Below are 15,302 nucleotides of genomic sequence, written 5' to 3'. Positions count from 1 at the left end.
AGGAGGAGAACATGTTCAGAGGTAAAAATGTGTCGGGGGGCAGGAGTGCTTGATGAGGAACCCAACGTGGTTGTGGAGAGTCTCCCCTCTTCCAGTTATTGTGCCGTTCTCATCCTCCATCCCACAGAGTAAAAAAAATACTCAGTAAAAGCAAAGGGGTATAGAGAGAAACACACTGACACTACTGGCCAAGTAAGAACAAAATCCAAGTCAATGCTGAAGTACTCCTGTCCATGTTTTTCTATCCTCCTGCGTGGAAAGTGGCGCCGCATGACGTCACACATAAACAGGAAATAACGATAGTGAGCGGTGCTGTGGAGAAAGAATTAAGAAATCACGACCTGTCGGATTTAAAATATTAACACACAAATACAATGTAAAGCTATCAGTAACAGTTAAGACGGACGAAGTCTGAGTTTGGTCCCAGTACGACGTGTCGTTTTCCCAGCTCCAGGAAATCAGCAGGCTCAATGGTCCAGAACGGCACAGATCAGGTCCTGCAGCACGTCAAACCTGTGAGTCACGCTTTGTGCTAAGAAAGACTTAAGTAGGGGAGACCGGGGATAGTTGTAACATTTTTGACATTTCTGTCTGTAAATTGGAGCTCTTTTAAGGTAGTGGATTCAAAATGTAATGCAAAGTATTTACATGTCTCGGCTATTAAATAGTGCAGCTATTTTCTCTGCAGCACAATTACCCATTGCATGGTATGGCCTCAAACACAAAGAGTGAAATGTTACAATTAACCCCATAGTCTGGGTTAGTTGTAACATATCCCGGGGTGAAATGTAACACAATGAAATAAGGGTACTAACAAAACATTAACATGTAATCTTTGTTTATTCAACACATGAATGCACTTAGAGCCATTTATGTAGCTGTGTGTGTGTGTGTGACAGAATGCAGAAATCTAGCTTTTGAACATATTCCAACCCCCCAAAAAAGACAAATTATGGAATTTTCTGTTTTCTGCAACTGAATATTTCATTAATTTTGGTTGGTCTTCCTTGCGTTTGGCCTCATTGGCTCAGTGGGCATTATAACCTACAACTCTTGCACCAATTTTGAACATAACAATGAAGCTGAAAAAATTTAGTTGTTCACCAGCATCGCAATTCCATTACTTTTTATCATGGCTTACCTTGGTGTGGTTTGCAGAGTGCTTCAGAAAGATGAGGAAATCTGTTTCTTGCACCCATCCTGATTTATTTCCACTACCAGTACTTCCTACTGGTCCATCTCTGACACAGTGTGGGAATGTGTATGTGTGGGAACACAAACAGTGGAGGAATTTTGTTCCCAATGGCATTAACCGCATATACAAAGGTGACCAGTGAACCTCTCTCTGCTGATGTCATTGCCCCAACTTGTTTAATATAAGTTAAAGTAATAGTGTGGTAAGTTGTAACATCTGCATTAACCCAGACTGTTGCTGTTACAACTGACCCAGACTCCTATAGCCATGAACTAGCTAACATTACAGCCAACGGCTAAAACATTAGCTCTAAAGACCTACACAGAATATATCCCCATAGACATACAAATAACATAATTTAAGTTTGATGAGTTTAACTGCAAAGCAGATAATGCTATTAGAAATTGAAATAAAGTAGAAAAACTTACTTTTTGGCATACAAATTACTTTTTTTCGTGTTAAATTGTTTGTGTTTGACAAAATGTGCTGATTTTTCACATGTGATAGCAGAACTGAGTTGGGCATGCACAGGATTAATCACATCATTTGAAACTTAGCCCTGATTGGAGAAATTGGAAGTGTTACAACTGACCCACGTTACAACTATCCCCGGTCTCCCCTACAATAACTAGAGTCAGTTATCCGCAAAAACAAACATGACGAGGTCATATTTGTTAGGATAAGACCATATGTCATTTATGTTTATTTATCCCAAAGTTGTGAAATTCAACTACAGCTGTCATAAGTGTGCGTGCGTGTGTGTGAAAACCTAGATGAATATGGAAATGCACAGTAGTTTATACAGGAACCATTTTCCTTGTTTTAGTTTTATATTGTTTTAAATGCAGGGAAAACGTGCTGCTGTTGTACTGAAGGGTTAAAGTACCAAATAATCATAAACAGCCAAAATAAATAAATATCTGCTTACACCTATGAGAAATGTTGAAAGCTCATTTATATTTTACAGGCTGGGCCGCAATCATTATAACGTTCAAATATTTTGATGAAAAATCACTCCATGTTTATTAGCTGGCAGATGTTCATCATCTTCTATGATTCCAGAGAAGTTTTATGAGAAGTTTTATGAGAACTTTTCTTTTCTTTTCTTTTCTTTTCTTTTCTTTTTGAATAAATAGTTACCAACCCTTTTTTTTTTTCTTTAATTTTTACCTGTACCAGGTGAGCTGGGAAAGATGAGTACTGTTCATCAATCATGAAATTCCAAGTTTATAAAAGAAAGGTCTGCACATGCCTTCCAAGGTATGGCTGCATCTTCCTATTCTTGGTCGTGTTTGCCTTAAGCTTCGTGATAGATTTCATGGACATCCTGGAGGTGAGGAATTGTTTTTTCATTCATTTATACATCTTTTCTCTTACGCTTGTCCAATTCAGGGTCATGAGGGCTGTCCCAGCTGTCTTTGGGGAGGAGGCAGGGTGCACCGTGCACATAGAGACAGACAACTATTCACACTCACATTCACACCTATGGACAATTTAGAATCACCAGTTAACCTAACCCCACTAATTGCATGTCTCTTTATTCATTTATTTGGGACTTAAATCATTTTAGGCAGTGAGATAAGGTTCAAGAACTGTGTTTTTAGAATAGTTTCATTTAATGACAGGCATTGTTTTTGTTTTGTTTTTTTACATTTCAAAATTAGCAGTGTAGTTTTCTTGCCAATGGTTTCTGTATTTAACTGGAATGTTGTAAATATAACCAGCAGACATGATGGTGAAGGATTGATCTGTGAACTCTATGTGGCAAATAAATGTCTACCTGTGCTAACCAAGAAGCATTGTAAACAGGTGTATTTATCTTATTTCCACCAGTCCTGATACGAGAGTAATTCTTTCACCTAGCATGTAACAAATAAATCTAAACCAATTTAAAAAGTGATTGGTGATTATACCCCCACATTCCATACATTATACACCTCTCCAGAAGTCCCACAGTCACTGTGAGTGGAAACACATGTAAAAAATGTTTGTACAAAATGGCCTTGGGCACCTTAAATAGCAACATAATGGCTTCTTACACAAAAAATACAATTTCTAATCTGACAACTTAACTATAAACTTTGAAAAAAGTAACAAAATAGGAGTATATTTCACAAATAATTATTTTAAATATTGCTTCAGTAAAAATGTTTAAAATCCACAGTATACTACTAAAAGTTTTCAAATCTATTACAATCGACTGTGCTGTTCTCATTGTCAAATACAAATTCTTTTCCATTATGTGTATTTTGTCGTATATGATAGGAAAGGTCTAGAAGTTACTCCATAGTCATTTGCAATTACACTGTAAGGAGGGGAAGTCTTATTTCCTATTTACCCATTGGTAAAACTAAATACCTACACTAACTGAGCAAAAGAATGAGAAACAATATACAGAATCTTCAAGTTTTATTTGTTTTGTCCCTTTTACCAGGACAAGGTAACTCCATAAACCTTTTTTTAGGTTTGCCCCCTTATGATTGAGGAGACACGCTGAAGCTCACTCACCAGATAGCTTCCAACTCTCTTTACTTGTAAGCACAATCAATGAAGAGCAGTTACAACCCACTCTCTGAATAATGATTTGTATTCACAATGTAAGAAGAGAAGGTTAACATGCTCCATAATATGGGCTGCATCAAAAATATTGTGCAGTTAAAATGTGCAAACATCATTGTTTTTTTTGTTTTTTTGTTGAAAAACAACAAAAATCTATCTAGTACGACCATCTTTTTTTTTAACTACTCAGAAGGTACTCATTAGTTTAAAAAAAAATAGATGAAGTATCCATCCATGTAATTTGAAAGTTTTGTCATAATTTCTTTCTCTTGCAGTGTATTTTTAATCTTTACTGTAAAAGTCCAGGTCAAAAGAAAATTAAACCATGAGTCACGGGCAAGCAACATGACTTACTATGTGTTAATAGACCTCTCTGCATTGACTCATACTTGTTATTAATCTCTGTCTTCCTTCTCTCTCCCCAACCGGTCGCGGCAGATAGCCGCCCCTCCCTGACCCTGCTTCTGCCGTAGGTTTCTTCCTGTTAAAAGGGAGTTTTTCCTTCCCACTGTCGCCAAAGTGCTTGCTCATAAGGGGTCATACGATTGTTGGGTTTTTCTCTATATGTATTATTGTAGGATCGATCTTACAATATAAAGCACTTTGTTTGTATAGCGACTTTTGTATTGATTTTGTGCTGTATAAATAAAATTCAATTGAATTGACCGTGGACCACAAATTACGCCCTTGGAACTGTTCTGTAGGATGGATGTCTGGAAAGATGGCTGGCTTTGTTGCCTCATTGTCCTAAATAGAGCCAACATTGTGATAAAGTGCATGTTCATGGTAAATCATCTCTTTCTGTCAGTTTAATGTTAATGTTAACCCAGACAAACCTGAAGTAACTCAGATATTGGAACAAGCTCGGGTTTAGTGCACTCATTTGTATTTGACATCTTCACTGAATAGTTTATTAATTTTACTGAAGATTGAAGATCAAGCAGATGTGGATCATTAGACATTTGTATTGGCACAAATAAGACATGAAAGTAGGAAATACAATTTCAAGAGAAACGTTTTATTGTAATTTGTTAACTGCTGGCCATTTATTTGATGGATTTTTGTGTCTGCTGTGCTCTCTCTCTGTTTCCCATTTTCAGAATACTGTGAAATCTACCATCCATAGCTCATATGCAGACAGACATTATGACTTCTGCAAATTCCAACCACTGTCCCTTAAGGAGACTCGTGAAGAACACCTCCTATTAAAGTCCATCGCTTGGCCTGAAACTCCACCTTTACCATTTCCTCATTACCTGAGCAAGACCAGTGATCCCTCACACAGCAGCTTCACCATTCTCTCAGGGAGGGAAGACGGAGAGTGGCACAAAGATGATAACCTGGAGATTCTGATCAAAATGTACGACTTCCAGGGGCTTCCAAAGAAATTTGGGGGAGACGTTTTACTTGCCCGGCTCCATAACCCGACTCTTGGTGCAGGTGTGGTAGGGCAAGTGGTGGATCATCTCAATGGCTCCTATTCTGCTGTGTTCTATTTACCCTGGGAAGGAAACGCAGAGGTTGAGGTGATGCTAAAACTGAATTTCAATGTGATCATGGTCTTTCAGTCAACCTTCCTTTTTAATACAATATGATCTTCAGACAAAGGTAGGATTCTCATTTCAAGATAGTAGACTAAACAAGACACAGGTGCAAACGATTAAAATAAGGATAGGGAAGTAAAATTCAGACACAGGAGACAACTTTCAAAGTAAAACACAGAAATGGTAACAGAATCTAACCAATCAGACACAATTCACACTTGACATAAAATGAACTAAATCTGAAAGCCAAGCTATAAACACTGAAAAAAAAGGTTTCAGGTCCTAAAAGGACATGGAAGTTAGCTCTAATTTGGCACTTGTCACGTTTAACTTTAAACTTTGTTAAAACTTCAACTGCACCCAGTCAAAAAGCCACACTCTAAAGCCGAGACCACATTTTTGTGCATGACTCTTACTGCAACCAACTTTAAGCATCAATATTATGTGATACATCATACAACCTCACTTCCAAAAAAGTATGGACGAAGTGATTTGCAAATATCATAAATCAAGATTTTCTTCATAATAGAACAATATAACAAGTTTAAACTGAGAAAATGTCCTGCTGTAAGGAGAAAAAATGTCATTTTGAATTCAATGGTAGCAATACATGTTGAAAAAGTTAGAACTGGGTCGTGTTTACCACTGTGTGGCATCTCTTCTTCTTTTAACAACTAAGGAAACCAAATTTTGTATCATCCTCACTTGATATAGGATTCTAGTGGCTTAACAGGCCTCATTTTATTTTCCTAATGTTGGTCAAAGTCTGTACTGTAGGTAGCCCAATTAAGCAGTATGTGACTCTTCTACTATGAAGCCATGATGTTGCAAAAGATGCACTGTTTGCTTTTGCATTCTCTTTCTGAAACATGAAAGTCTTCCCATGAAAATGCCATCATCTAGATGGGAGCATATATTCCTGTAAAACCTGTAGAAGAACGGATCCTCCCACCAAGCACTGATGATGCTTTTCCACATGTGCAAGCTGCCAGTTCCAATAGCATTAATGTGGTGCGCCTGACATCAGAGAAGCAGGCTTTTGAACGGAGTGCTACTAACATGTTTCCTTTCCTCTTTATTAGAATTTCAATTCATATGACCACAGAGCAGTTTTTTCCACTTTGTCTTAATCCAAATGACCTTAGCCCAGAGATGATAGTGGTGTTTCTTTATCATGTTCACATGTTGCGTCTTCTTTTCAGGATAGATCTTTAACCTGCACTTGTGAATTGCATGGTGAACTGTGTTCACAGAGTGATTTCTGGGAGTGTTCCTGGGGTCACACAGTGATTTCCATGACAGAATTATGCATGCTGTCTGTAAGCCTGAAGGTCATAGCTATCTAATATTTTTTCCCCTTATCCCATGCTTACAGAGATTTCTCCAAGATGCTTGATGATATTATATATTGTAGGTGCCGAAATATGCTAAGTGTTTTCAATCCTACATTTTGGAGCATTGTTCTGAAATTGTTCCACAATTTGTAATTTTTGCATATTTTCTTTTATTCAAAGAAACTGGGCCTCTCTGAAATGTTCTTTATACCCAAATATGTTACTACCATGTTGCCCATTAATCTAATTACTGCCAAATCCAACTGTGTTTTAGTAGAGCTCACTTTTCCACTTTTCTTTCCATTATCCCAATTTTTTTTGAGATGCTGCCATCAAATCCAAATTGAACTTCTATTTCTTAGAAAATAGTCAAATCTTCAAACTTCTAAAAGTATGTTTAAAATGAACAAAGAAAAAAAATGTATATATATAAAATGTATTTCTGTTCCCTTACAGATAAATACTCAGAGAGTGCACTGGTGTGGTAGCGGTTTGCACTCCTGGAGTACTTCTTTTGCTTGTTGATTTCTAAAGCAACTAAAACCATATTAATACTGATAAGATGACCACTATACATCGATATACATGATGTCTAAAAGTGTGGTTTGCATATTTAACTTCAACCATTTGTTCTTGTCATAAGCAGTATGCCGAGGCATGATCATTATGACGTCATCATGATCTAAGGGAAGTTTAGCTGTGCTGTATGCCAATCCACAGGGAAATACACAAATAGGAATGTCATTCTTTGTCCTCCCAGGTAACACTGGTTCACCCCAGTGAGGCAATCACAGTGCTGCGCAGTCTGACCAGAAAACACCCTGACAGGATTTACTTCAAGAGCTTCTTCCGCTCAGGCTACATCAATGAAACTACTGTCTGTAACGTATGTTTGCGTCCAACCCAGCAGCCTGTGTGCAACTACACTGACCTCAGTACAGGCGAGCCGTGGTTCTGCTACAAGCCAAAGAATCTGAGTTGTGATACCAGGATCAATCACTCCAAAGGAAGGCTTAAAAAAAACCTCAAGACCACAGAGACCCTTTTTCAAAGGTGTGTATATGCCACATTATCTGTGTGACCTAAATGGGGAATTTCTAAAGTCGAGGCAAAAAGTGGGTTTTGAGGCTTTTCTTCCAAAAAGCTAATTATTTACACTCTGATATGAAGAAAACTTCGTCTGTACTTGTGTTAATGGTAAATGGGCAAAAAAAAGGGTATTTTTGTTTTGTTCTCTGCAATCTAAATCATTTTGTTGCGTGTGCTTTGCCTCAGTGATGTCAACATGAAAGTCTCCATTCCAGCTTCAGGACCTTCCTGTGTCACTGTTTTGCCAAAAACTAAAGGTAAATTACAAGTTTTCCAATTTTTTACATTTTTTTTAGTAGTATGGAGTAAGCTAAAAGTTTTTGGATGCGATGTTAGTGTTCATGTGGAGAGATAATCCCTAAGAAGTTTTTTTCAGTGCTCCTTCAGAAGCTTGACTGCTACACATGGATCACTCCCTGGAAGCCATGTTCTGTGCCCTTGCAGTGCTGGGTCTTCGTAACTGTGTCAAAACACAACTTGTCTTGATCTCACAATTTTCTTTGCACTGTGTGTGGGCCCACAGTTGTGTGCTGATACATACTACATGTTCAGTTTCCAGTGGATATACTCAGACTTCCCAAAATGTTACAGTACAGCTGTCCTTCAGGAATTCACCTGCACAAACCTGTAAATGTCAAACAGTGACTACAGTTCCAGTTGATCTCCCACTGGATGTGCTCTCTGCACAAATTTAAGGTCCATAAGTAAATGTAAGTGATTATAACAGGACCTTCCAGATGCAATTTAAAAGTAGCTGCAACAGAAGAGTGTCATAAATGAACCATGAGCAAGAGATAAGGTTTTTGGTTTTTCTGACTAGTTTCCAAAATGTTTTGATCACAACACAAGCTGCACTTAGCAGATAAAATGCTGAATGAAGTGCACCCTCTCTCTTTAATCTTCAGTTTGAGGCAAGTTTTCAACATCCACATATGTGGTGAGTTGTAAGGTTTACAATCAAGACAGATTATGATATGTTCAAAGCTGCCATGATTTCATGTAGATGGCCACAGGGTTAAACTGTTCCAAAACTAATATAGTGGTGTGAAGTCTTGCATCTGTAGTATGATGGTAGAGTGGCTTTTTTTCTCTGGAATTTGCTTAACTTACGCATGATTGCCACAGTAAGATTAGACTTATCAGCTGGTTAAAAATATACTATTATTTATTTTTTAACGTCTTCTCAGGTTGGTCCATGGTGAGTAGGCGCACTGTGAAGTCTAGACCCTCTGGGTATTATTTCCACGGTGTGTGGCAAGCATTACGTGGCCACAGAGTTCCTCACTTCAACACTTCCTCAGCTATCACTCAGTGTCTGAAAGGAAAGGTGGTTCATATATACGGAGACTCCACCGTCAGGCAGTGGTTTGAATACTTTAACGCAACACTACCAGGTAGCTGCTCCACAAACCTCTCTGGCAACAATTTGATTTTTTTCACAGTGAAACTTAAATCATTCTCTCTGTATTATTTTCAGATCTTAAGGAGTTTAACCTGCATAGCCAGAAAAAAATTGGACCTTATATGGCTCTAGACTATGTGAACAACATCTTGGTGACATACCGCTGCCATGGTCCTCCTATCAGGTTTTCCAAAGTCCCAATCAGCGAGTTGCGCTATATTGCCAACGAATTAGACAGCTTGACTGGAGGCAGCGATACCGTCGTAGTTCTTGGCATTTGGTCGCACTTCAGCACTTTCCCCGTTGAGGTCTACATCCGGCGTTTGCAGAGCATCCGCAGGGCGGTGGTGCGGCTGCTGTCCAGGGCTCCAGATACACTGGTTGTCATTCGGACTGCAAACCCAAAAAATCTGACGCTCTATGAGACAATCACTAACAGCGACTGGTACTCGCTGCAGCGTGACAAGGTGCTCAGGGCCATGTTCAAAGGACTGAATGTCCATCTGGTGGATGCTTGGGAGATGGTCGTGGCCCACAACCTGCCACATGAACTCCACCCACAGCCTCCAATTATTGAAAACATGATTAATGTTCTCTTGTCCTACATATGCCCTAAAAAAGGTGGCTAGATGTGATTGTTTTTCAGCAGCCCATGCACACACACATTTATTCCTTGCTTATTTATAACAGAGATAAATAGTAATGAATAATTAAACTGAGCCTTTGGATTCTCATGCAACAATCCAGGAAATACTGGAACTCCTTATCTGACACACAAGCAGGATTTACATAAGGGAATATTGCCTCATACAGGCTCATTCCAATGAACCAATCTATGACACACTATGAATGTTTTATTGACAGTAGGTTGTAATTCAAAGTCACTTATTGAGTAGTTTACTCATTACCACAAAAGAAGTAAGCTTCACTATGCTGCCTTGCTTCCAAAGAAAATGTGTTTCGCCACAGTCATCTTTTCAGTGCAACTCTTATTGTGTTTTCTGCAGCAAATCAAATAACACAAAAAGGCAAAATAAAAACGTAAAAAGGGGTAACATTGAGCAAAGTTAGAAATAATTCAAATGTTTGCCATAGATATATATTCAGGTGGACATAAAAATACCGAAATTAATGCTACTAAGAAGGGACATAAGATGGGATATAACATCTCGAAATAGTCACTGATTGTTAATTTAATAATGCTAAACATTACTTTATAAAATATGTAAACCCTGTAAAATGACGTCAGATTTTACACAACACTGCCAGTGAATTTGCATCTATTTCTAGAGTACTGTTGGGAGCATTAATCTGACTGACTTCTCAGGTATTACCTCTAGAGTTAAGTGTTTACTGAAAATATCACAAGACACGTGAATGTATTTTCTGGATTCATGAAAGGACAAAAACAAGAAAAATGTTCTCCAGCTGAATGAAAAGAAAAAGGAAGTCCTTGTCTTTGCCCGTGACAGATTAAGTTAATGACAACTTAGGTTCTCTTGCCACATTTGCTAAATCTTCTATCAGGAACCTTGGTGTAACGTTTGACTCTGTCTTCACTGTCAATGCTTACTTTAAATCTCTGGTTCGTTCTTATTTCTGTTACTTGGATCACCAGGTTGAGTTCTACTGTGTCAGGCTTTGGATTGATATTTGTTATTTATGCCTTTATTTTATCACATCTGGATTACTGTAAATTCATTGTTTACTGGTTTTAATAAAGCATCCTTGGAATGCCTGCAGGTTGTTCAGAACGCTACCCACATACATTAATCCAGGTGCACTGACTGAATTATGCTAAGGACAATTTGGAGAAAAATTATTTATACCAAAAGCATGACCTGTGGTCAGATGAGACTAAACTAGGTCTATTTGGGTAAAGAGATACTGCTCATGTTTGAAGAATGAATCCATCCACAACCCAAAGAATACCGTCCCCAAAGTAAATATGAAAAAAAGATATGAGAAGATTTTGAAAGTAGTCAGCAGCAAAACTTGGGTTCTCGTGTTCTCTTTCAACACGACAATCTCCAAAAATATACGTTGGCATTCTGGTCTGCACATAGCCCTGACTTGAATCCCATTCTCAGGGGTGAAGACCAAGAACCATGCCAGAAGATGGTCAAATCTGGAGAAGTTTAAGAGATTTGCCAAAGAAGAATGGTCTAGGACTGCTCAGGTGGTGCATGTGAGACTTGTTGAAAAAGACAACAAAGGACTGCTGGCTGTTATCCAGCAAAAAGGATTTTCAACATAATTACTGGCAACAGAGGGGCTAATAATGTTGACTCTGGCATATTTTAGTTCTTGTAAAAATATTTTTAATACATAAAAAGAGAGGGTAAGCAGTGCTTTAACAGGAAGAGACCTCGGGTAGAACTTGATTATCTGGAAGGCATGTTTTTCAGTTTAGTACAGAAATGACTAAGCATTAACAATACACTGATTTTCATGCTTTTAGCATTGTATTTTACATATCTCCTTCACAGTTACTTTTCTTAAAAGCTTTGTTGAAAGTTTTTTGCAGAATGAAAATCAGCACTTGATAATTTGAGGAGGTTCCTTTCACACCGACTTGATCATCATTCTTGTGGCCTTGGCTGAGTATGGTGCAGGTGGTTTCCAGGTGCGCCAGTGGAGGCCCGAAGCCCAACCTATGTGTTCACCGTAGGAATGCCAGTCACCGTTTAGATTGGCGGACCCACACTTGCTGTACCACCACCCGCCGCCCTCTGTAAATGTACATGCTCCAACAGCAATGTCACCAAAGATGCAGGGGGAGCAGCCATCATTATCGCGGTCAACTGTGCTAAAGCCATAGCCATTCTGATCAATGCCTTTATAGGCACCACGGATGGCATCACCTTTGGATAGAGTGGGAAACAAATCAAGAAAAATGAATTTTTAAAATTCACAGGGTTTCTTTAAAGTACAAAAAAAGAACAATATCTAACACCTGATTGCATTAACAAACAGTGAGTAACATTTATGTGTATATAAAAAGCAAAAGAAATATGGCGACAGTAAAAACTTCAACAGGCTTCAGGCTTCAGTACCTGCATTTCCACGGTACTTCCCAACATGTAGTTTGAACGCAGTTTTCTCATTTCCCAGTCTAAAGTTTTTGTACTCAGCGAAAGCAGTCCCATCTTCATGATCCCACAGATCCACCCTCATTGTCCACTTCTTGGACTTGTCTTTGGTAAGATAAAAAATCTTATTCAGCCCGAGCCAGTGGTCCTCTGAAAATCAAAGCACAAAGAAATAAATGGTAAATGGCCTGTATTTGTATAGTGCTTTATTTAGTCCCTAAGGACCCCAAAGCGCTTTATACTACATTACACTACAAAGAAAAGATTTAATATTTTTATGTTAGATCCATTCTTGATCTCTAGGATTATATATCACTACATCATAATAATAATCATTGTAATTTATTTACGTGTCAGGTTTCCAAAGCCAGTTTTATATGCTGCCCATTTTCTGTGGAAAGAAACGGCTCCTCCGCTTCGTTTTTGAAACACCGTCCAGCCTCCATCTGGATGCATCTCACAGTAAACCTGAGTAAGAAGTTCATTCACCACATATTAAGAAATTCAGCTGGCATTTACTTCTACTTTTTATCTAAGGAGCAAGAAACATTTTAGAATATGGCCTACAAGTAGTGGAGTAATTCACCTGTAATAAATGGAAATTGAATATTTTATTTGAAATTACAATCTAATCATACTAACCTATGAATACTTAAAAGTAGGTACACTACAATAACTCGGGTTTTTACAGGAAACAAAGAAATTATTATATTGTATGTTAAGTACAGTGTAAGTCATTTTAGCTTGTGTAAAATGTCATGGTAATTTTGCAGAAAAATAAATATTTATGTATCTTACATCCATTTAGATAAGGGGAAATTACACCCTTGGTCGGGGCTATATTATCGAGTATATAACCAGAAGCTCAGTGTGCTTTTTGTCTAACATTATTGTTAACTTAATAGTTATGAATATAAAGTAAACTGTATCCTGTTATCTATAACCAAATGAAACCTTGTTCTGGTGAAATCATTTGATAGATAAATTGCAGTTATAGTTTACAGTGCTGCTTCTGTTTGCTGTGATCTTATAAACATGACTTTGTTATTATTTCTTGGCTCGATCGATACCTTAAACTTGGTCGCGGCTCCATTTGGCTGGATCGTATAAACGCCACTGGATGCTCGTGGTGACAGAGTCTTAATCTGTGTGCAGTCTGTTCCTGAGGCGTACACCATAACAGAAAGAAACACAATAAGAAGCAGAAGAATAAGACTGAAATAGTATACTTATCTGAGTAATAACAAACAAGATGATCCATACCTTGAGGAGAACCTGCTTTGTCCTGTCTCTAGCAATACAAAGAAACAGTTTTAAAGTGAGTCTTAACCTCGTTTAAATATCCATCTTAAATACTGACAATACAGAAGCAGGACAGACCAAGTAGGGAAAGAATTTTAAAGCTCTTACTTTTACCCCGGCCTGTTCTGTGCAGCTCGAAAGAAATGCCAGGATGAGTCCACAATACACAACCAGACTCTTCATTTTGACCTGTGTTTAAAACAGACCAGACTGTAAACAGTGTTTAGTCCGATGAAAATTGCTGGTAACTCTGCTCTCAGAAGATGACTGGCTGCTCAGAGTAACTCTGTCCTGTTCATTACTGCAGCAGTAATAGTCAACAGTTTTTTCTCCAAACACATACTTGCGTGTTAGGTGAACCTTAAACCCCGTCTCAAGATTAACAACAGCAGCAGTCCCTTTATCCAATAGCTTAACTACCACACCCCCTTCACTGCTATGACAAGCGCGTCACTTCCTACCTTAGGTCAGTGTGAGTGTGACAACTCAAATCTGAACAACTGATGCAGTCATCCAACATGAACTGCACTGTTCTCTGAAAGAGCTTGTTTACCTAATGTTACACAACTTTCACAATGCTAATTTCTCAGACCTCTCTGGCTACACCTCTCTCTAACATTCCAACTGAGTAGTTCTATTTGCACAGCAATAAAGTCAATGTTTGTGGAAGCCAGTTACAGACATTATCTTTTTATTGACTCGGATAGCAAGGGATGTTTACAATTGCTCCTTTGGCGTCTGTAGTTAGAAAAATTACATGTTTCCCTTAAATCTAAATTTCTCTTCAGATATTGTTATTCCCCAGAGACTCTGCTCAGTCATTTCTTCTTATTCTTGAAGATGATAAATTTGATGTAGATATGAAACTGAAAGAATAAATTCTAACTACTTTTAAGCAATTGCCTAACTTTTTATTTAATGGCTCCACCAGATGAAATGTTTTAACCATTTAAGCATGGCACCAAATTTTCCAGTTATTTATGGTTTGTAGTAGTTTCAGTGATCGCCAGGTGTCCCATGAGACGTGTCGTTTTAAGTAAAATGTTTTTGCAACTTTTAACTTCAACTTTTTACTATGAAACACAGAGGTGCCACAGTTCTCAAACCAAACTCTGGAAGTTGATCAAAAAACAATTTATGTCTTATTTTTCCAAATGTTTACAGTAACTTTGGATAAAGCACTTGTGAGATGCTCCACATTTCCCTTGTGTATCTGCGATAATGTCTATATGTACTCTAGCAGGATGATCTTTGTGGTTGTTATGCTACAATCACAGTAGGAAAAACAGTGGTTGGAGAATGCAACACAACCAAAATTACTGTGTATGGTGCGCAATGAACTTGGTTGTTTCGAGTGATTGTTTCGACGACGGGGCCAGCATGACGCACAGGGTGACGGCTGAGGGAGTTGCATGCTTAATCTCTGGGTGACCTTGGTTAGAGCAACTACTTCCAACTGGTTTTTGACAGCAAAGAAATTGCAATTGTTTCTAGGGAGGTTGCAATCTACTCTGGTGTGACTGAGCCATTAAATACAAAAAAGCTAGACTGTGGTGAGTAGAGCAGACAATAATAGCAATTAAGTATGTTATTGTGTGTACCCAATAGGGTAAGCATGAACATGCATGAAGATTGTCACACATACAGCGATTATCAACAGCTATACATATAATTCTTTTGATTTTCATATTTATCATCCCCCTGTGAATCCAATGTTATTTGTTTCCACAATGGAATTTCACCACTAAATAGGGAATGAAGAAATTGAAAAATTTGATGTAATTT

At 38.1% G+C, this 15,302-nt stretch overlaps 2 protein-coding genes across 4 annotated transcripts; one reads left to right on the top strand and one right to left on the bottom strand.

The window, feature by feature from the left end:
• Positions 1-127: 127 nt before the first annotated feature.
• LOC309692976 (NXPE family member 3-like) lies at positions 128-10,861 on the top strand. Of its 2 annotated transcripts, XM_082511889.1 has the most exons (7): positions 128-515; positions 2,375-2,528; positions 4,855-5,280; positions 7,393-7,685; positions 7,908-7,978; positions 8,909-9,115; positions 9,199-10,861. In XM_082511889.1, exons 2-7 carry the CDS (start codon positions 2,409-2,411, stop codon positions 9,750-9,752), a joined length of 1,671 nt encoding a protein of 556 aa, XP_082368015.1. In that variant the 5' UTR covers positions 128-515; positions 2,375-2,408; the 3' UTR covers positions 9,753-10,861. The 2 variants fall into 2 exon arrangements, with proteins under 2 accessions (XP_082368015.1, XP_082368016.1); XM_082511890.1 differs by lacking the exon at positions 8,909-9,115.
• Positions 10,862-11,427: 566 nt separating this feature from the next.
• On the bottom strand, positions 11,428-14,081 carry LOC309692239 (angiopoietin-related protein 5-like). 2 transcript variants are annotated; one of them, XM_082510552.1, is made up of 7 exons: positions 13,979-14,081; positions 13,626-13,706; positions 13,479-13,506; positions 13,286-13,377; positions 12,566-12,683; positions 12,180-12,365; positions 11,428-11,987 (listed from the first exon to the last, which is right to left on the bottom strand). In XM_082510552.1, exons 2-7 carry the CDS (start codon positions 13,698-13,700, stop codon positions 11,689-11,691), a joined length of 798 nt encoding a protein of 265 aa, XP_082366678.1. In that variant the 5' UTR covers positions 13,701-13,706; positions 13,979-14,081; the 3' UTR covers positions 11,428-11,688. The 2 variants fall into 2 exon arrangements, with proteins under 2 accessions (XP_082366678.1, XP_082366677.1); XM_082510551.1 differs by lacking the exon at positions 13,979-14,081 and adding an exon at positions 13,861-13,939.
• Between the last annotated feature and the right edge of the window lie 1,221 nt (positions 14,082-15,302).

This window comes from Aulonocara stuartgranti (assembly GCF_965226115.1).
Source record: "Aulonocara stuartgranti genome assembly, chromosome: 17".
NCBI lineage: Eukaryota > Metazoa > Chordata > Actinopteri > Cichliformes > Cichlidae > Aulonocara > Aulonocara stuartgranti.
This window is presented reverse-complemented; position numbering and strand designations above follow the sequence as displayed.

What these genes read in the sequence shown, in the direction of transcription:
- LOC309692239 (XM_082510552.1), bottom strand. Translation starts at nt 13,700, where the DNA reads ATGAAGAGTCTGGTTGTGTATTGTGGACTCATCCTGGCATTTCTTTCG. An exon ending in CAGAACAGGCCGGGGTAAAA is followed by an intron (nt 13,507 to 13,625) that starts GTAAGAGCTTTA and finishes TTGTATTGCTAG; the next exon opens with AGACAGGACAAAGCAGGTTC. An exon ending in CAAAGCAGGTTCTCCTCAAG is followed by an intron (nt 13,378 to 13,478) that starts GTATGGATCATC and finishes TGTACGCCTCAG; the next exon opens with GAACAGACTGCACACAGATT.
- LOC309692976 (XM_082511889.1), top strand. Translation starts at nt 2,409, where the DNA reads ATGAAATTCCAAGTTTATAAAAGAAAGGTCTGCACATGCCTTCCAAGG. An exon ending in AAGGAAACGCAGAGGTTGAG is followed by an intron (nt 5,281 to 7,392) that starts GTGATGCTAAAA and finishes TTGTCCTCCCAG; the next exon opens with GTAACACTGGTTCACCCCAG. An exon ending in ACAGAGACCCTTTTTCAAAG is followed by an intron (nt 7,686 to 7,907) that starts GTGTGTATATGC and finishes GCTTTGCCTCAG; the next exon opens with TGATGTCAACATGAAAGTCT.